Genomic DNA, 22,125 nt, shown 5'->3' with positions numbered 1-22,125 from the left:
CAAGGGTGCCTGCGTTGGCGCAAGGCAGCACATTGTGCGCCAGCGCAAGGAGATGACAGTAACGCGCCATATAATGTCTAAATATGATGCATTCCTGCCCTCTCCCTTGGTGTCTTGCTGCGTTGTGTGAAACATTGATAAATCAACCCCCTAGTGCTTAGTACAAAAGCGATTTAATAACATTTGGACAGAGCAGTTTGGCTGGGAAGGAGCTAGAGTTCTGGTTTTGATTTTGTGCATAGTACTTAGTTTTATCCCATGAAAAGTACTTTTCGTTTAACAAAGTACATTACTGACTGAAGTAGTAAACTTATTGGGTGACTATTACTTTGATTTGCTGTGTTCTGGGTGTCTGCCCCACAGTACAACATTGAGTAATCCTAAAAGGAAGTACTTGATTGCCTAGTTTGCGGTTCAGTAATAAGGTCACCAGTAAGGCCCCGGGACACCAGTCGTACCCAACTCCAATTGTCACAAAGGGAGCCCATTAACCCCTGATTATTCTCGGAACCTCCAAATTAGGGCTCACAAGTTAATTTTTAGGTCTCGCCTGACCCAGGGCATGCGCTGGTCTGGCGACACTTATTGAGAGCGCTCCAAAAAGTGCTACCAGGCCAGCCTAGAGCCACAGTGCATGTGTGCGGGCGCGCGTGCCGTGCTTTACCACGATTACTTTCGGTTTCACTTTCACTTTCACGGCCGCACGGCCGCTTTGCATAGCCAATAGGTCTCGCTTTTGGGACCTTATAAGTATTTAGTTATGCAACTGTTGCATGGCTAAACACTTATAAGGTCCCAAAGGCGAGACCTATTGGCTATGCCAATGCTTGTTTTTAATGTAAATGGTTATATGGGTATTCTGAAAATCTGAGTAGAACCCAGCCTTCCAATGCTTGATACCTCTGCGGTAGACGATCACTGAGACCCGGGTTTACCACCTCTATAAAGAAGGTGGTAAATCGGTGAAGGGGCTTCTGGATGGGTCGGAGTAGGAGGGGAGCGGAGAGTAGAAGGGAGAGGTGTTACATCTTGCTGGGGAGAGCACTGAATGCTCCCCTATGCCTCAGAAAATGATCAGCGGGGCGTAGGGGACGAGGCTTGGCTGCTGTTGCAGCCAAAGAATGATGCAATTTAACCAGACTGAATTACCAGCCGATAAAACCGAGTTTGATGTTCCCAAGAGGGCAATGGTGCGGCCAGGAGGTCATGAGATGGAGCTGTAGAGATGGTTCTGTGAGACAAGAACTCACTGCTGACATTTGTGTGTAACCATCACGTCATACATTTGATTCTTAGCTTTTCTTCATTGTAGGAAGACCAAAGAAGTACCATAGAGCTTGGTTAATAGTAGCACCAGATATTTACAATGCCACAAAATAACAAAACTGTAGTTGTTGGCACTATATGAAGGATCACTTATTATTATTATTATTATTATTATTATTATTATTATGTGAAGTACCATTTAAATAGGAGGTTTGGATGTGCTACTGACAAAGTAATGAGCAGTCCAAGTATGTTGGGCTCTGTATGCAAAATATAATTTACTGCTGGATCTCTCCCCTGTACTAATTTAAAGGCGATCAGTTTACTTGTAATTTGGCACCATCAAATGGTGGCATCTTAAGGACTCACTTCCCCTGGATATAGTAACTGAAAAAGCAATCATTATGTGTTTACAATGGCAGCTACTGTCTGCCACACCCACACATCATGGCTGTCAAATAGCCCCAGCATATGATATTGTATATATTGTACTTCAACAAGCCCACATCTGCAATACCTTCACCTATTCCTGCTTAGCCGACACCATTTTGCATGCAGGGTATTTTTCAGCTCTTTATAGGTCTCACCTACACAGTGCTTATGCTGTGCTGTGACTCGTCTTGTTTACAATTCAGTGGGCTTACCAACCTCCCACTGCATACCATTAGTTGTTTTCGCCATCACTATCATTTACAATCTTTCAAATGCTTAGCTCCTGTATGCTTCCATTCCTTTGTTTTGTTCGCTGCTTTCTGGTGCATAGACCAAGTATGTGTGTTCTTTCTCGTCTTTTTGCATTGCACTTTTTTAAATTTCATAAGCGTTTCAATATTATTGCTGGATTTGCGATGTGCTTTCTTGCTTTCAACACAGGCATTTGGCTTCTTATTTATGTTGCTTTCACCCTATCTGCCATCTCTATTGATACTTTAGTTACTTACACTCACAACTACACTTCTCTACGCTACTCCACTCTACACTGCTCCACCCTACACCACTGTACTCTACGCTGCTCTACTCTACGTGACCCCAATGGGCACCACTTCACTCACTCTGTCATTCCACTCTGCACCACTCTACTCTATTCCATTCAACTGTACGCCATTTTACTCTACTCTACGCCACTCCACTTAGCACTACGTCACTCTAGTCTGTGCCACTCAGCTCCACCTAATGCCACTCTACAGTACTCTATGCCTCTCCAATCTACACCACTCCACTCTACACCACTCTATACCACTCTACTATAGGCCACTCTACACCACTCTGTGCCATACCACTCTTTGCCACTCTTCTGTATGCTACTCTGTCACTCTATGCCACTACATGCCATTCTACTCTATGCTACTCTAAGCCACTCTTCGCCAATCCACTCTACTCCACCCTACTCCACCCCAATATATGCCACTCTACTCCACAATGCTTTCTGCCACTCTATTCCAGGCCGTTCTACTCCACACCACTCTATTCTGTGCCACACCACTCCACTCTACTCCACGCCACTCTACTCTACACCACTCAACTCTACACCACTCCACACAATGCCAGCCTACTGCACTCTATTCTACTCCACTCTACAGCACTTTCTGCCACTCTAGTCTATGCCACTCCACTCTACTTCCACCTACTCCATGCTACTCTACTAGATGCCACTCTATTCCACGTCACCCCACTCTTTGCCACTCTGTTCTATTCCACTCTACTCTATGCCACTTTACGCCTCTCCACTCCACTCTATGCCTCGCTACACCACTCTACGCAACTCCATTCTATTCTATGACACTGTATTCTGACACTCTGTGCCACTCCACACAATGGCACTCTACTCTGTACCACTCTACTCTATGCCACTCCACGCTACTACATGTCACAGTACTCCAAACCACTCTACTCTATTCCGCCCCACTCTATGCTGCTCTGTTTTACACCATCCTATTCTACTCCACTCTATACCAATCAAATTCATAACACTCTGCTCTATGCCACTCTACTCTATGCACTCTATGCAACTCCACCCGACTGCACACAAGTCTGCACCACTCTACGTCACTCCACTCCACACCACTCCTCACTATTCCACTGCACTCCACACAGTGCCACTTTACATCACACCACTCTACCGTATGCCCCTCTACACCACACAACTTTATCCCACTCTGCTCTCACCACTCTAATCTATGCCACTCCATTTCACTCTATGGTACTCTACGTCACTCTACTCTATGCACTATACTCTATGCCACTGCACTGTATGCCACTCTACTGCACGCCTCTCCACTTTAGCCATGCAACTCTACCCTATGCCACTCTCCCTACACCATTCCACTCTATGGCACTGTACTCTATGCCACTCCACGATACTCTATGCAACTCCACTCCATGTCACTCGATACCACTCTAACCTCTCTACTCCACCTCCTCTATGCCACTTGTCTTTATGCCACTCTCCTGTCTGACAGACTTTTCCACACCACTAACTTTTAGCCATGCTGAACAGCAGCCACACTGCTGTACAATATGTCTGAAAGACATTGGCGAAGCCAATAGTTCTCATGTAGGCGGAACCTAGTGGCTTTGCCAATGCTTGTTTGTTTGCTTGTTTGAACCCAAGACTTGCGTTAAGACGGGCGTCTTACCGCAAGTCTTGGGTTCCGCGAGTGATTCCTTCTCCGTAAAGACCATCGAGGCAAGTCTATCCCGAGGTCTATGACTAAGCCTTCTTGACGAACACAAACTTTTAGAAAAGATACATTCATTCAACCCAAAGAATTGATTCTTTACCACCCCCAGTGGTTCCAAGTCGAGTGTTTTGTTGAAACACCATTGGTGCCTTTGCAAGCATTTAGTTTCAGCTATTATTGGTCCTGATGAGAATCCCCGCAAGAGGAGGGATTCGAAACGCGTAGACCTTGTCGTCTTAGGGCAATCTATTTACTTTCAAAACAAAAAACAGAGTGTAGCTTTCACAATTGTGATTAATTGATGTTTTTTGATGGCCTTCTTGTTCATTCGTCGAATTTAACTATGGTTTTGTTCAAATGTTAATTTGATATATATGTTGCGCAAATAGTGTGATTGACCAGTGAGTGTAGGGTGTAATTGTGGATGATTGACAGATACGAATGGGTGTGTTGTGCAAATGAATGAGGAATGTGCAATGTCTAAAGGTATGAAATAAATCCGGTTGTAGGTTGTGCGAGAAAAAGCAGTTCACTTTGAAAATGTTGGTTGATTTTAGTTTTTTGAATAAATATTTGCGATAGAGAACTAATGTAGTTCGTGAAAGAGCGTTTTGGATTAAATCCAACTGAAAAAGTAGTTGACAGTGGTATTGTTTTATTCAATACACCGTGATTAAACTTCTTTTGAAAAAAGTGCAGCATTGGCACCTCTCTGTTTATTGATGTTATTAGGCTTGGCCTTGCTGCCATGAAGACAAAACCCAAGATTGTTTTTCTGCTATAAAAAACAAACAAGCATTGGCATAGCCAAAAGGTCTCGCTTTTGGAAACTTATAAGTGTTTAGCCAGAGATATTGACTTTGCCTATGTCTTTAAGCTGTGCTGTATAAAAGTCTGCAGCATGCTGAAAAGTTATAATAAAGAAGTGTCAGAAGCATTTTTGTTACCTTAGATATGACCAAGAAAGCATTATGTACAACTGAACGACCATATTGAAAAGTATTAATAATAAATAATGTCTCGGTCTTTTTTGTCCTTTCAAGGTTGGCAACTTGTATCTGCCTGTCCCAATGGCTGCTTGTTATGGTTTTTGTTGTTATGGGGGGGCATAAATAACAGGAGGGTGAAGGTCCGTCAGTCAGTCAGTCAGTTTGTCAGTTAGTGAGAGTGAGAGACTCAGTCAGTCATTGAGAGAGTCCGTCAGTCAGTGAGAGAGAGAGTCAGTCAGTCAGTGAGAGTGAGAGAGTCAGTCAGTCAGTGAGAGTGAGAGAGTCAGTTAGTGAGAGTGAGTCAGTCAGTGAGAGTGGGAGAGTCAGTCAGTCAGTCAGTGAGAGAGAGTCAGTCAGTCAGTGAGAGAGTGAGTCAGTCAGTGAGAGTGAGTCAGTCAGTGAGAGTCAGTCAGTGAGATTGTGAGAGTCAGTCAGTGAGTGAGAGTGAGAGAGTCAGTGAGAGTGAGAGTCAGACAGTCAGTGAGAGTGAGAGAGTCAGTCAGTGAATGAGAGAGAGACAGTCAGTGAGTGAGAGTGAGAGAGTCAGTCAGTCAGTGAGAGTCAGTCAGTCAGTCAGTTAGTTAGTTGTGTGCCAAACACGCACTGGCAAAGCCATTAGGTTTGACATTTGCTTTTTTTGGCAAGGATTAATACAAGCATTTGCAATGCAATAGGCCTCGCATGTACACAAGTTTGAGCTATTGCCATTGTAAATGACAATACCTTTTATTTATGTTTTGGTTTCTAAAACATAAATTAAAGGCATTGTTATTTACAATGCCAATAGCTCAAGCTTGCGTAAATGCGAGACCTATTGCATTGCAAATGCTTGTTTTAAAAGCTGAAGTTCACGTGGGTGGCATTAAAAAATCAGGCAATCAAATCTAATAGTAGAGTTTGTCATGAAATTACGCTCACCAGAAATGTTTCTTGTAAACGTTTTCTAATGAAATCTGCATTTTTTTGTTTTTGCATGAATTTTCACCTCACTGTTGACATTGTGGAAAGGTAACAAAATTAAGTGGACAATTGTGGCTCCTTTGAGAAGTTCACTCATCAGCATTATAATTGTGCAAATCCCTCCTAAGGGCAAGACACTGGCGCATTGGTGTGAGGACCGTGAGACTATAACATGCGCTTCAGAATGTATCCAAAGGTCAGCTGACGTGAGAGGTTGAATCTAGTCCTGCAGGGGAGGGGCCAGGACACCAGGGAGGTCTCCGTTTTGTGGACAGCCAAGCAGTGTCCATTAGAACATGGTATATATAACACGAAAATGACAAACCAGCTCAGGGGGACGCTCCTGTGAAGGGCCTGGCCTGCAGCCAGTTTAAGAATATGTCGGAAGTTCCACAGCTGAAAAAGATATTTTGAGCACTTCAGTCTTTCACTTCCTGATTTCTAACTTTGGAAGTTTGTCTACATTTCTGGCATCGGTAATGTTGGAGATGAGGCCAAATGAAACATTGCATCCATTTTATATTTACAAAACTGCTGCTGCAAATATTAACAACGTGTTTAATGAAGCGCTTCATACTGCACTTCTGCCATTTCAAAGCGCTGTTTATAACAGGTGGTATTGTTACCCCTTTGAATCCTACTCATTTTGCAGCTCTAAAAAGGGTAGAAAGCTGAGCTGGTTTTGCTGTTATTCAAACTCGCAACCTGTAAACCCCAAAAGATTTCAGCAGCAAGAGTTTAACTATCTGAGTCATCTTGCAGAACCTGAGGACCGGGGCGAGGTGGCTAATTGAGAAAGCAGATTTTGAAAGTCGCAGAGTAGGAAATCACGGAGTTCTCGCGAGAAGCGTGTTGGTGCCATTAGCAGGCGATCACCTCACTTGTGTGCTGGATTCGACCGTCTGTAAAATCCGGTGAGGCATCTAAAGTATTAAGCATGCACGAGGGATTCAAGTGGGTAAAGACGCAAGTGCCAATGTCCGTCGCCCGACAACTCTGAGACACTTGTGGGCACCACAGTGACGTTAGGATGTCTCTCAAGGACTCCCACCTCATCTCCTGAGCCCTTGTGAAAACCGAAACATGTGAAGGTTCAATATCTTGACAGTGAAAGCGCCGTTGTATCAGCTCTCCGAGTTGTACATTGGAATGCGGGGGCGCAACAGTATAGAAACGTATTGATCTACCAAATTGGCTTATGACTCCACAGTTCAGCATAATTTGCGGTGTTGAAGAACCCAGAAACTGAATCGTAGCCTTTAGCCACGACCAAGGGACAACGTGGGCAGAAGTAGACTGACCATTCACTTTTTATGTTTAATGACCAATGTGCCAAGTTGTATTAAACTCTACCACTGGTCGTTTACTGCTGCTTCACTGCAGGTTCTTGTATTCTTTCCTCTTAGCAACTGGAAAGGTGAAATGCGCGTCTATAAAGCTGTGTGTGTTTGGGAGGCGAGCGGGGGATCATCTCTGCTGCAACTATTCCTTCCCAGGCACCGCGTGTTCATACAATCATAGCTTGAAATGGAAATAAAAAGCGCAGGTACTTACTAACTGCAGGTATCACGGAATACTCAGTATGAAGACGTGTCCATACTGTCCCATTTTAAACATTGCAACCAGATATTAGGTGCAGCACTAGCCCTTTCAGACAAAATAAGTGCATGTAAATTTAAGTCACTGCAAACCTTGGGCCTTCACAGTCACCTCGTAGCCCTTGTTAAGTGTGCTGGGCATCAACGCTTCAAGATCGTCCCACAGTGAGGGTTTATCTAACCTAGTTTAGTCCACTGAAGACCTTAATGGGCGCGTACCAGTATGCTCTCATCCGTAGGAGACTACAATTGATGGAAACTAACACAAAGTAGCACCCACAGCGATGTATAGACCAGTTTTCCTGAATACCATGCAGACAAGGAGGCACTGCAGCTGCTCGCTCCCGCAGGCAAAATGCTGTGGGATGCGAGGAAGGCTGCTGCAATGTCCCGCGAGTGGTGTGCGCGCTGTAAGAATGCGGCCGCGAAAGTGAAAGCGACGATAACCAAGCTTTGAAATGTGACCCGAAGCAGATGGCACACTGTGTGCCTCTGCGCTTAACCGCAAGGTCTAGGCCGTAGGCGTCAACATTCTAAGAAAAGGTGGGACAAAAACCCGCCTTTGCCTAATTGCGTGCTGTCTTTCTTAGAAAGACGCACGCAAAAGCCAATAGGCTGTCAGCAAAAAAATAAACACAGTCGGAAGTCCTTACTAAAGCCTCGCTGAGCAGCGCATGCGCTGGCTCAGGCGAGGCCTAAAAAAAGTGCTATAACTTGGCAAGTCTTTATTTTTCTTTTAAACTTTCAGCCATGCTGCACAACAGCCAAGCTGCTGTTCAAAATGGCTAAAAACATAGACAAAGCCGATTGCCGAAAGCTATTTGCTAACATTGATTTTGAATCTTGGATGCTTACATGTTCTTTTGTAAATGTTACAAAGAATTGAGGACATGAATAATGAAATCCAAGCTAGGTAACAGGGGTTTGCTCAGTGCAAACTTGCATTCATGTTTCTTTTATGCTAGGAGCTCCCATCAGTTTTTATGCTTTTAAATAACTCCCAGCACAAGCTTTAGGAATTAGAAACAAGGCAAGGCACTTCAGAACTTAACCGCATCTTGCTGCTGACTGCAAAAGGTGCAAAGCGTCAGCAGCCTCCTTGGAAAATATATGTTTTCTTGTTCATTATATTTTAAACTGCCCACTCTGGTTATTTTGGTAAAATATTGATATTAAGCAGTATCTTCCGATGGTAAATGTATTTTAGTGTTGATATTTCATTGGTGCTAAGTTTGAATATGTTGATTTATTAAGTAAAGAGAATTGTGTGTTCAATGAGAACTTTTTAAGTTGTGATATTTGCTGCTGTGGATTGTTGCTCTAAGGTGAATTCGTCTAAATTGGTCTCTCCTTTGAACTCTACCCGATGACTGAAACACTGCGTTTTGCCCTGAAATTAACACGCTTCCTTTTGTATACATGTTTAATAAGCCATCTGTGAATGTCCCAATACAAATTGGAAGAAATATTTAGAAGTTGATAACTTCAAAATAATGCATAAAAGGCAAAATGTGTATCTAACAAACTAAATTCTGCATGTTTTGCCTCTTTTATGCCCCCCACCCCCCCTCGTATTTGGGAAAAACTGTTAAGGTGTGCTAATTATCACACAACTTTTAGTTTTGATTCCTGTGTAAACTCTTGTTTGCACTCTGAAGAAATTGTTCTCATAAGCTAGTAATGTGTCTATTTAGGGCATGATGATGGCATGGCCAAATGTTTTATTTTGCCTGAACATGATATTCAATTAGGGTTGATTTTATAATACTTATGAGTGTACTTCCATCTTAAATTGCTGTGTATTTGATTATGTGCTACTATGAATCGCTTGATGAATCGATTAAATCCTCTTGATGAGGTTTAATTGCAAGAGACATGCACCAGTTTATTGACACCTATTTAAGTTTTGTTTTACATTTTTTATATTCTTAAACATTGTAAGTGCACATTCTTTTCCCACCTATCTCAGTGAGTCGTTTTGAGCTGCCCATACTAGAAAACGATACTGATAACCTGGGAGACATAGCGGTCCCTTAAGGAGCCCATTTTTGAGGAGTTTTTAGGTCTCGCCTGAGCCAGCGTATGCGCTGTTAGGCGAGACTTTTAGTAAGTGGGCTTCAGAAAATGCTACCACACCCTTTTCGTGGTCTTAAGCTTGCGGTTGCGCGCGCGGGCACGGGCTTACAAGCAGAGGTGCCATCTGGCTTTCCTCATCATGCTCATTAAGCGCATCGCTCGCAGCGCGCGATCGCGATCTGTTTCGCGGGCGCGTCATTTTCACGGCCACGTGGCCAATGCTTGTTTCAAATTAGGTTTAAGCCAGACCCTCCTCAATCTCCCTACTGGAGGACAGGAGAGAACAAAATGCAAAAGGGTCTGAACCAATGGCGGCTACTCTTGGGGGCAACAGGGCTGTGCCCCTCTGATGTACAGGATCACTTAAACATTTTTGTTCTACTGTTTAAAACGGATTACTTGGGCAATTTATCAGCACCCGTCCTCCTGATCGGAAGTCCGATTAAGGGCCAGGTAGTCGTCAGGCCGATCATATTCATGTGAGGGCACTCAGAACTGCCTCAGCAAGCTGAAACCATCATTATGCAGGTATTACCTTTTTATGGCCCTTAATTCCCATAACGAGATATAGTGTCATAGTTGTGTTGCATGGCGCCTATGAAAACAAGCATGACCAGACACTGTACGCCAGAGGCCTCTTTGCGAATTACCAGGTCACTCCAGGGCTTTTGCTCCTTCCTTTTCACACCCACTAGAGAAAAGATTTTGTACAGAATATTCTAGCATAAGGCCGTCTGTATACAATGTTTACTGTCAGAACGACGGATGACAGTGACTGTGCTTTCAATGCAGAAGCAGGTTGAGGTCTGGCAATGCCATTCACTAAAGGCAGGTATTTCATCCGAAGAGATGCGCCTCCTGCCCAGATATTTACTGGCTGTGCTCACACCGGCAAACCTGCCCCAGGTCAGGTTTACGGTGGCCCAACAGTGACTCATTTAAAAAGGTAGCTCGAGAAGCTCGGTTTTACTTCGGTCATTGCTTTCCGCAGTCTCACAGTAAATCCATTTTGGTCGCTTGCAACAGATTTTTCGAAAATGCTCCCAGATGCGCCGATATGAACTTGTATTAAAATGTACATACTTTATTCCTCATTTGCAAAGCAGCATCGGAACAAGAACAAGTGCATCGTAGTCTGTGTTCTGCTATGTTGCCCCAAACGTCACATCACTTTAGAACACAAAGCTAGGATGTAGATGTAATGAAAACATTTACAAAGAGTCCCACATTGATGCATAGTTGCAGTCGGGCACTCTAGAAATATGAACCCTGGTCATATGCATAATTCCCTCAAAGAGCGTTTAGAAGGACTAGAACCTGTCACCATTGATTAAAATTAGTCTCTTCAGCCCTGGCTTGCACAGCAGCTTCTTGTTAGTAACAGCAGCTAGCAGATGTCGGCATTCAAGACTAAATGTTGCCTCACGTGAAACTCTACATCGGCCATAAACCCCTTAGCAGACACCCACAAGCATCATAGGCACTGATCTCATGTTAGCTGCATGAGTGTCAGTGCATCCCTTGCAAGACAACATGCAGAACCTCGATTTGAGACACATATACCTGCATTCATGGTCGAACCTTTGCAGAAGACAAGAGAGATTAATGCTCACTGCTGACATCGGATGTGACCAGTGGGTCATGAACCGGAATCCATGCAAGGCCAAGTCAGCCTTTGAGAAGAGTTTAAACACGGAGCACAGTGGAATTTGGATGTACTAACAGCTTTTATTTACAGTCCTTCAAAATACATAAACTGACACGAATCACTATATAAAAGTAAATTATTAAGTTTTTCTTAAATACAGGTTTGATGTACTTGTGGTCAGTACAAATTCAAAGACTGTCTGTATGTATTAGTAGCAGAACCTGCTGTGGGGACTATGCATTGGAGTGGTTTCACGTGTTCTCTTCTCCCACTTTGTATAGCTTACATTTGTTCCTTATAATGCATTATAGCGAGGAGTACAAGTGTAGTTCTTGACTGCATTAGGGCTTTGCTTCGCCTCTCTTTTGTCCTATGGTAGTCCCAGAGTCCGAAGCAGCACCATTCAGCTTGAGACTCTGAGTGACAATAATACAAACATGTACAAACTGCTCATATCTTGGTTGACAAAGCACACACTGCCATCCTGCAACGCGCAAGCTGACTGAGTGGAGGCGGGTGTTCACAAGGATAGGATAGGATATGATAGGATATGTGTTAATAAAGCGCTCGAATGCCGTGGCGTCTTGGCGCTACAAGGGCCTCGCAGCTCTCTATGGAGCACTGCATGACAGCGCTCTTACCAATGGCAGTGCCCAGAGTCACACTTACAAAGAGTGACGGACAATGCCTGGGATAACCAGACCCCCTGCGCGGTCAATCCTGTGCTCGAGGCACCTGGAGTCGTCCATGCAGTGTGAAGTTTTGCCAAGAGGGAGCTGTGTGCCCAGAGTGTTCATGAGCACTGGTGGCTGAGGAGAGGTTTAATCGAGACCCACACAGCAGGAAGAAGTAAAAAAAAAAAACCCTACTTAAATTCTGTAAGCGTGCACGCAAGAGTGTGTTTGTAAATGCTTGTGTTCATGGGTTTGCACGCTTGCATGTGCACGTGAAAATGCAGGTCGGCTCCTGGTCCTGGCATAGGTGGTGGTGATGCAAGACATTCTGGGGCCATGCACAGCAGTATTATGCCTATTCTTGGTGAAACACTGACCGTGGCCTATTTGGAGTGATTCTTTGCACCTTGTCTGAAAATGTGCTATAAAATGAACCATTGGATCTCGTTTTACAAGAAAACCCCTGCATTACCCTGGAGATAACTCAGCTTGCACCCTTTACTCCCTCACTCATTAATTTTCAGAGTAGGTATTGCGCCGCACCACTTTCAAAGATCAGCAGTCACCAATGGCCAGAACCTCACCATTCCCAGAGGCATCACAAATGCGTGTGCAGCATTGTGCTTAAAGCTGTCCATCACCCACAAGCTTTAGGCTACATTCTTGTAAACAGTCCCATCCTATGAACAATAAATGAGAATTCTATTCCACCCAGGTTCAACTGCATCTACCAGACAGAGGCCAGGCCTATCAAGCACAAGGGGTTCCTGACCAGGCAGTAGGATCAGCTGAGGCTTTTTCCTTCTACTTCTATGCTTTACTTTCTCCCAGTATAAGGTATAGTAGCGGTGCCGAGCCACAACAGTGTGCATATCAACAGGGGCTTGGCCTCATTGAAATGTCAAAAGGGCTCACCATCTACATTACAGTCAATGCTGTAAGGAAACCAATACAATTACACATCACTACAAAGAAGTATTACACCGGTGCCACTCTGTTAAAAAAAACTCAACCTATCTAGTGCTTAAGAATTAGGCTAAACAAAAAAAGGAGAGGCCAAACACCATTACGCTGGGGAAAGCCACACATTTAAAAGTCCATTTTCTCCTTAAATAATTTAACCATATGGGCAATTCACATTTAATAGTCCATAATCAATAAATTTTGATGATGCTAGTGATTACCTATATCACTCTCTGATGCAAAAACATGATGTCTATAAATAAAACAGACAAACTCTTAATGCAGGTAAGTGCAAGTTATCCAGAACAGAACCTACTATTGGTAACAAAAGCAGCAGAAAGCCGTCAACGGTATGATGAGCATTACCAGGACGTAGAAGAGCAGTAAACCAATCCATGCGCTGCTCACACCATCATAGTTGTGATGATTGGGGGGCTGGATTTTAAGAGTCCGCATGGTCTGACAAGCAATCCCAGAAGAGCCAGGTCTTGCCTTTGGAATCAGAAAAACTAATTAATGAATAGGGCAAACCGTGCAGATCACTAACGCTTGCCCAGTACCTAGTCTTTCCTTCGTGCTTGGAAATCCAACTTAAACTAATCGTCAAGGTAAACTAAAATTATAGATGGGCTCCAGTAAGGCTTAGAGGCAGCACGGCAACAGCAATGATGCGCTACGCATCCTAGATATAGGCATCTCATGTCTCCTTATCCGCTTGAGTTGTCAGCTGCCTTCAAAATGGTGAACTATGTCAATTTCCGGGAAATCCTAAATAACACAGTCTGACTGGTTCTCATCATAAAAGGATCACAGGAATCAATGCGTAACAAGCATTGGCATAGCCAATAGGTCTCGCCTTTGGGACGTATAAGTGTTTAGCCATGCAACAGTTGATGTTGTTGCACCAGGGATATTGTGCTGCATAACTAAATACTTATAAGGTCCCAAAGGCGAGACCTATTGGCTATGACAATGCTTGGTTCTTAAGAGGTTTTTATTCTCGAGACCTATTGGCTATGCCAATGCTTGTTTCTTTTGAGGTTTTTATTTCTTTGGTTCTGGTCTTAGTATTGTGGCTGCACTTTGACTATTCTATGTATCATGATTGGAATTGTTTTATATACTTCAACTGCTACGAGCTGTGATGCATATTTTTTAAGCTTGTATTAATTTATAGTGTTTAGCACTGTGCACCTGTCTGGTTCATTGAACCGAAATAAAGTTGATTGATTGTCAGAATCCCTTACCTTGTAATGAAGGCCTAAGTTAGATGTTTAACAACTGCTCCTTATCCGAATGTTTAACATAACAGCTCTCATGTGCCATGTCCTTCTCTTACAGTTCACCAGAAACGTGGGAAGCGGAGACCTATATCTTTTTGCCTCTTCGGTTCCTCCATTTGCATTTGTCTAGGCATCACATTAGGTAAGATTTGTAATAGTCAAGTTCTATTTTCTTTACCTTCAACAGTTACATCAACACATCATGGAATCTCGAAAATCCTTCTGTGTTTCTGTTGTCCTTTTTCACTGTCTCTCCCCCACCTTTCAAGTTATTCCCAAAAGTGTAAATAGTCCTGGGTTTCAGAAGGATCACTCCTTCCTTGAATGGAAGCCAGGAGAGGGATTCCCATATTGCACACACTGTGTATCCCCTATGCCTTCCTCCACTCACTGCTCTTTCGCACCTACAGGGAGCCTCACGGGTTTCCTTGTGCCTCGATGCAACCTCGGGAGTAAGGGAAACAATAGAGGATAGGGAGAAGAAAAAAACAGAAAGAAAGAAAAAGCAGCCAGACACCCTGGTGTGGGGGAAGCGATGCACGAGCTGGAGAGGGGATGGAGGAAGCAACATAGAGTAAGTGGGGGGGGTGAAGTTGAGGAGGGGAGCAGCCTCAAAGGAGAGAGCAAGAAACCACACACTTCCAGAAAGTGCTGAAAGTAAAGGAATAACATAAATAGTCATACGGTCATAAGTATGGCGAAGAAATTTTGCTCCAGCATGGACAAACACAAGAAGAGGAAGGAAAGCCAATGAGATTTACAAGAAAGCCACCTAATGGTAAGCATTATGTTAGCTCAAAGGCCACTGACAGTTATTGGTATGGTCCACAATAGCGCTTTGACAATAGACAACTAAAAGCTGTCTGTAGGCGAGACCTAAAGGATATCCACACACTAACAATTCCCATTAGGAGCTCAGCGCTATTTCCAGGTCTGAAATCTACTGAGTTCTGCATTTGGCTGCCTTGTTCATACAGTGGTCCATAGAGCCTTAGGGCTGATTTAGTGTTCGGTGAACGGGTTACTCCTTCACATATCCACTTATACACGTCACATTATATCCTATGGCGACTGGAATAAGGAGGACGTGATATCTCCTCAAGTTTTTGACTGAGTAGCTATCCACCAAAATCTAAATCAGTTCCTTATTTTGATGTCTACTGAGGATACGCATGAAGTATAGAGAGCGATGGTCAGTTTGTCTTTAATTAAATTCTGCAGACATATGCAACTGCGGGCAATTAGTGCACACAGCTTTTTTAAGATGGAGACCAATGACAGCTTTAATGCATACAAGGCCCATGGATCTAATGTCACATGCGTCAGTGAGTATAATCTATCTAAAGGTTTCCACTACTGTAGCTCCCATGTAAACACATGAAGTCTGAAGGTCTCATGCTTGTGTTGAGGGTAGTGTGATACCCCTTCTGTTTAAATTAATTCTGCTATAACCCCAGGAGCCAGCAGAGGTCTTTGATAAGGGCTGGCATGGTGTCTGATGCAGACAAAGTAGGGCATAGAGGCACTGAACATATTTCGGGAATCCTGAGTATTAAACGATATGTTTACACTTGCACCATTTATATCATATTAAAATATTATAAGCTGTTATACGTCATTGAAACCAATGCTTTTCTAAAATTCTTTGAATTCTTTAAAAAAATTAATCGGAAAAAGACTAAGGAAATCGAATGCTAAAAGAGTGAGAAATTCGAATTTAGATTTTGGAAATAAGCGTATAATTCTGGCCAAAACTTCTAAACTACTGTAGGGGACAAGCTGGGGAAAGTGGGGGAAAGAGCATGACATATCACACACATTGCAACTGAAAGCCCCAGAAACTTCATCAAGTGGATAAACACACAGATTCAGCTACACACCAGTACGAATAGCACCAAGGAACCATGCACCTCTCAGAACAACACCCATCACTCACACCAAGACAAATAGGCATGGGTGGTGGTAACCTGCAAGACCAACACCCTCATGAAGATTTGCGTGTTGCTAACCAACAATCAGGGTGAAGATGGACCGCAGGAGTGGGAACACATGGTCAGAAATGAGACCTCAATAAAAGGCACAAGAAATAAACACTAGTAAAATAACAATCTAAGCGCACAAGGTAAGACAAATTTAATTATGGTATGGACACACAGACACAGGTTGAGGTTAGGGGGTGGCACAAGCTAATCCCCCATGAGAACGCTCACTCACCGGGCCAATCCGCCACCAGATTGCTAGCACTAAAAGCAATAGCATGCCATTTGAGAGGGTAAAGGTTGCATTATGTACAAGCTATGTAACATTCTCGAACATATCGGGATTCTGAATGATCACTGACTTGTACGGCAATTCCCAATGAATAATTCGAATTTTTGACTAATCGGTTCGAATTTCGATTGCCCAACAGGAAGTCTGAAGCTTAATGCCTAGAACATTCATTCAGGTTATTAGATTTGGTATTTACCTAACTATGTCATGCCTCTCGTTGTCTGCAGCCCAACTTAATTATGGATTTGTGAATATAGTTTTTTACAATCAAACACTGATGTTTCCCGTTTTCCGTCCAGCTGTCAAATTTTCACAAGACAATGAAACATCCATTCCCTATCAGGAGCCATGCCCAGAGAACTGGATATATACCAATAGGACCTGCTACTACATCTCGGAAGAGGAGAGGGTCTGGGAGTCCAGCCGGAATTTCTGCCAAAGTCAAGGGGCTTCCCTACTGTTGTTGAAGAGCCACCAGGATTTGGTAAGAGGGTCTTACACATGATATTCTGTAAGCCTTTTAGTGCTAAGGACAGCATGGTGTTGAAAAAGACACACTTTGTCTGTGTGATGCTTCTATTGAAGTTATGTGCCCGCACCTTGACCTTGATAGATCAATCATATCATATACTAGAGGATCCTTCCAAATCCACCCAAGCTCTGAAACTATTGATGGTGATCTCAGATATAAGGTCTCACCATCATGCTGCCAGCTGCATTGTGAATCTGACTGCAGCCCAAGAGGCTATATTTATTACACATGCCAGGAAGGCCCTCCAATATGTCTGGGGTCCAATCTCCTTTTTAAATGCTACTCCTGCTCCCAAACCTGTTTCCGTCACGGACATCAACAATCCCCACTCTGTAAGCCATGAGACCCTAGTCACTCGGCACAAATGTATGTTTGTATATTAGCCAGATAGGAAGCATACACATTATTTGCCTTATAAAAAAAACAGCAAAAAAGCAAACAGAATTTGAACTTGTTATGAAAAGCAGTTAATTAGAAGTTGGGTGGAGGACAACCGGGATGCATACTCAAAGCCCTAGTGAAAGAAAAAGCTGAGATAAGCAACGGCCCTTCTAGTACATGAGATATTGTGGGACTTTAAGCAAACATAGTTAGGCTCCTTGATCAAAGTGGAAGATGGAGAAAAGCTGCCAGTAGCCTTAAGGCAGGAATACATCTGTTGGATCTTGGCAAAAAGATCACTTTGATTTCTGGATGACCTGGGTTCAATGTAATAGGCACTTCTGTAGTTTAGATCTGATACAATCAAGTTCAGCCACTGTAAAGATTCTGCTGTAAGGGAGAAGGTGAGTAGGATTATATAGAGGCCCCCCACTATCTTAGAATGTCATAACTGACTCACTTAGTTCCCTTTTTGACTATTTAATACACACAGAGTCATTGAATAAGATGAGGCAACGTCAAGCTGTGTCAAAGCAAGGAGCCTCCGAGTCCCAAATAGTCAAAAAGCAAGGCTCTGTGACATAAGGTGGCAAATGGACTACTTGATACACATCAGCATGAAAACAAAATAATATGTGCCAGACATCTAATACCAACAGGCAGGAAGTGTTTCATAAGAATATCATGGTGGGTGGGGTCAAATGGCAACACAAAATGTAATCAAACCAGGGTATGTATGTATGTATTTATATTTATGTATCCATGTATTTATGTGTTTGTTTGTTATCTATAATGGCACCTTCTGGCAATAGCTATTTTGAAGCACTAGTTTTGAAATTGGTTGAGAGTTTCAAAGCTAACCTAGACCTCTTCACACAATCTGTGAAATTGTGTCTGCAAGAGCTCTTGAAGTTTTTGTGGGTATTCAGATCTAGGACTTTGGAGGATCCAGTTGAATTCAAAGGGGCCTGTCCATTTTATTGTGGTGGATAATCCAAGAGGTGTCAAAATGGTAAAGAAAGCATTTTTTTTAAGTTGGCTTTGTTTTAGGTTGAGCAGATTTAGTTGGGATTTTAGATCTAAATGCCACCCAATCCAAAGTTCCCTCTGACACAAATGGACCTGTTTCCATGTAATTTGTGGTTGAATCTGGACTTATTGTTCAGGTTTGCATTGCTGGACCCCAAGGTTTCACTAGGTGTACCAATCAGGAAAGCGCCAGTATGTATTCTTGGCCCTGGCCCTCCTATGCTTTGAAAATGCTGCAGAGAAGTTTAAAATGTTGTCTCTAGGTTTCCAAGATCCACTGAAATGCTTTGAGAGATGGACTGCTATGCTCCAGTGTTTTTAAAAATGAAGCAGAGCCCAGTTGCCTGGCTTTGCAGTCTCTGTAATTTCCTATATTTCCTATCTTTCTTTTATGGCCATCCCTAGATACTGTTCTACTAAATATGTCTCTGTATCACCAAGAGAACTTGACCAAAGGCATCCTTCTCAGTATTCATGGGGTAGAGTTTACTGTTTTTATCCACAGTTTTCATTTGATCGTTAAAGGATAAACTTGTGAGAAAATACAAGCCAAGATTTTTAACCTAGTTTGGATCGGTTGCAATGTCTCCTTATTCCTGTGGCCAGTTAAATAGAGGGCTGTTTTTGAGGATTCTTTCACTTCAAGGATTTTGATCCTTGAACCATTTAGCAATAGAAGCAGATGACGAAGATTTGGTGATGTTCATTGTGGGTACCCAAATGAATATGGAGTTGGATGCCATCTGTGCATTTAGATCTGGAATTTGTGCTGAGCCAGTGGTCCCATGTAAATGCTGAAGAGGAGGCACAATACAGCAAGGATTCTGATGAGCCTCCTTCTGCGACAGTCTTCACCGTAGAAGAGGTAAAACCCATTCTAATTTTTTCACTATGGACTGATAGAAATGACTGGATTCACTTAAGGGCTGATATTGGACCGCAGCCCATAGTTCGCAGGAGTTCTAGCAGTCTTTTATGATTCACGGTGCCATATATGGTGGACAGGTCGAGGAATACTAGCATTCCATCATTTCACATTCTCAAGACAACAAATCGGGTCTTCTCTGAAACTGGACATTGCTCAGTATGTGCCCTTTCTCAGTTTGAAACATGATTAATTTTTGTTTAGACTCATGTTAGCTTCTACAAAACCTTACAGCTAAGCGTATTAACTGCATTATTTTGCTGATAGATGGTGAGTTTGAGATAAGTCCATAGTTGGGAGGTTCCAATCAGTTGGGCACAAATTTGTAGCTAATTTAGGGCATCGGGCACAGATTCTTGTTAGAGAGAAGCATTTATAATCTTTATACCTAAGCACACTTTACTAAAGTGATCTTATATTGCGTTATAAAGCTTTCTGCTGGCTGCCTGCTTTGCAAATGTGATCCATCTTATGGATCTTGTTTCAAAGAAATTATTTAAATTTAGAATAAAGAGAAGGAGGGGTTTAGCCACTCCATGAAGATAAAAGACCATCATGCAGGTTTACTGTGAACACAACTACAAAGAGGATAAAACAGCAGCACCAAGGGAACCAGAGCGACCAACTGCTCTGAGAGCTGGAGTCACATCAACAGCTAGGCAGCCAAAATCTGCAAAGCCATAGAGAGCAAAGGAAGCAATAAAGCTGTAGATTTAAGGATGGTACTAAGCCTCCAGACTGCTCTATATCACACTAGGGAATATTAGAGGATTCAATGAAGGAAACATTTCTTTTTGGTTCATTGAATCTGATTTTTTTCTTTTTTTTGAGAAGTTTATCGCATAACATTTGGAAAGATTATTGCAAAGTTCTCAGGAAGTTATGAGACAGGTGAATTGATGGAGACATAATATGTACTTGATGATCATGAACTTCTCTTTATTGGAGTTTTACAGGAGAGAAATAGACAATTACTGTTTTTTGTACAATTTCATAGTTTCACCTTGTAAGCTTTGATCTGAAAGTGATTGAGCTCCCGTGCCCAGGGATAATAAAGAATGGTGTGCCCAACCTTGCCACAGAGCATGCCCATTGCTTCTCACACCATAGGGGACCCCATCTTCTATGGCGACTTTACACTAGAATAAAGACTGCACCAAAAATCTCTCTCTCTAAGATGTTGTTCTTCCTAGAATAAGGGATGCTTCTCAATCTGGTGCCAAGAAAAGGTTTATCTTGGAAGTGAAAAAAGAGAAAACAACATCATTTTTTTGTGTGTATTTATATAGCACAAACCTCAACCAGATGGATATGAAATTATATCACAAACCAGAATCTTGGAACAATAGCAGAGGGGTGCTGTTTGAGACGTTTGGCCTTTTGTCAATGGCCAGTGGTGTCATTGCATACTAGCACTTTACTATGGTTGGTTCCTCAATTGATTGAAGGGTTTGAATCGCACAAGGTGATTTCTGAGTGTGCAACTCTGTAAAACTGAAATGAAACCTGGGATTTGAAACAGAATTTCGCTGACATTGCCCTATCCAAGATCCGAAGTGCACTGAATGATAAAATGTCCAATGAAAGAAGAAGAAATTTAGTCTGGTGAACATCTGGGTTTAATTTACAGGGAAAGATCACAGGTGGATATTTGTCACCAACAAGACTTTCAGATGCCCAGTGTTCTAGTAGTGTTTTGGGGGATACAGATGTTGCAGCAGGCAAAAATATTCCTTAGTGAAAATGAAATAACCCGGGCGACTTGCAGGATTGACCCATAGGAACATTGTGAGATGATGCATCACCATCTCCTCGACTGACCAGTACAACAACCATGACTTTGCATTACCCTCCCAACGCTAAAGTTCCAGAGACTTCAGAACTGGAGTTCTAGAGAATACTGAATCTTACCTGCTAAAGCAATCGCAGAATGATGCAATAGCCAGTGACTCCTGCAGCTGTACTCTGACACAACAGAAATACTGGTCTTGGCAATAAGACCTCCCCATGGGACTCCACCTAGTGGCTGTCAGAGCTAGGACCACCACCCCTTCCCACAGACGATGCAGGAAATCTAGGGATTATCCTAGACAGCAAGCTCAGCATGACGGCCCAAGTCAATGCAGTGTGCACTTTCTGCTTCCACATTCTATCAGTGGTGCAAAGAATCTTCTAATGGTTGCCTCAGAACACCAGACGGACCATCAAGCAAGCACTTACCACCAGCAGGCTGGACTACGGCAACACACTCTATGCCGGAATCTCCAAACAACTCGTAAATAGACTCCAGACCATCCAGAACACCACAGCAAGACTCATACTCGACCTTTCTTGCCGTACTCACATCACACCACACCTCAGGAAGCTTCACTGGCTTCCCATTCACTGGTGCAGCCAATTCAAACTTTTCACACACACACATACAAAGCCCTACCCAACGCAGGAGTAGAACACCTGAACACCCACATACACTTTCACCAACCCACCAGATATCTACGCTCTGCCTCACTCTCACTTGCATCGGCAAAAGAAAAACTGGAGATCACTCATTCTCCTACATCACACCCAAGACATGGAACGACCGCCCTCAACACATCAGAGCCTCCTCCTCAGTTCTTGAGTTCCGCAAGCAGTTGAAGACGTGGCTCTTTGTCTAAGCACCTTGGGGACCACAAACCTACGCACCTGCCCAAGCGCCTGGATACCCTCTCAGGTGACTGGTGTGCTATACAAATCAATATAACATAACTCTAATTGGTTTTGAGCTGGTAACATACATCCTGTGAGACAGTTGAAGAGTTCATCAGGATTCCCATTGCACAATGTACAATCAACATGATAGAAAAGAA

General features: G+C 43.0%; 1 protein-coding gene across 1 annotated transcript in view; it reads left to right on the top strand.

The window, feature by feature from the left end:
* Positions 1-22,125, top strand: part of LOC146856307 (ultra-long-chain fatty acid omega-hydroxylase-like) — a 149,030-nt gene that overhangs the window by 6,536 nt on the left and 120,369 nt on the right. Inside the window, exons 3-4 of the mRNA XM_085651234.1 lie at positions 14,197-14,280; positions 16,709-16,893. Of these exons, the coding sequence (XP_085507360.1) occupies positions 14,197-14,280; positions 16,709-16,893 (269 nt within the window). The remainder of the gene's footprint in view (positions 1-14,196; positions 14,281-16,708; positions 16,894-22,125) is intronic.

The sequence above is a fragment of the Triturus cristatus genome, chromosome 4_1 (genome assembly GCF_964204655.1).
Source record: "Triturus cristatus chromosome 4_1, aTriCri1.1, whole genome shotgun sequence".
NCBI classification, from domain to species: domain Eukaryota; kingdom Metazoa; phylum Chordata; class Amphibia; order Caudata; family Salamandridae; genus Triturus; species Triturus cristatus.
Note: the sequence above shows the minus strand (reverse complement) of the source record. Positions and strands in the feature narration are given on the sequence as shown.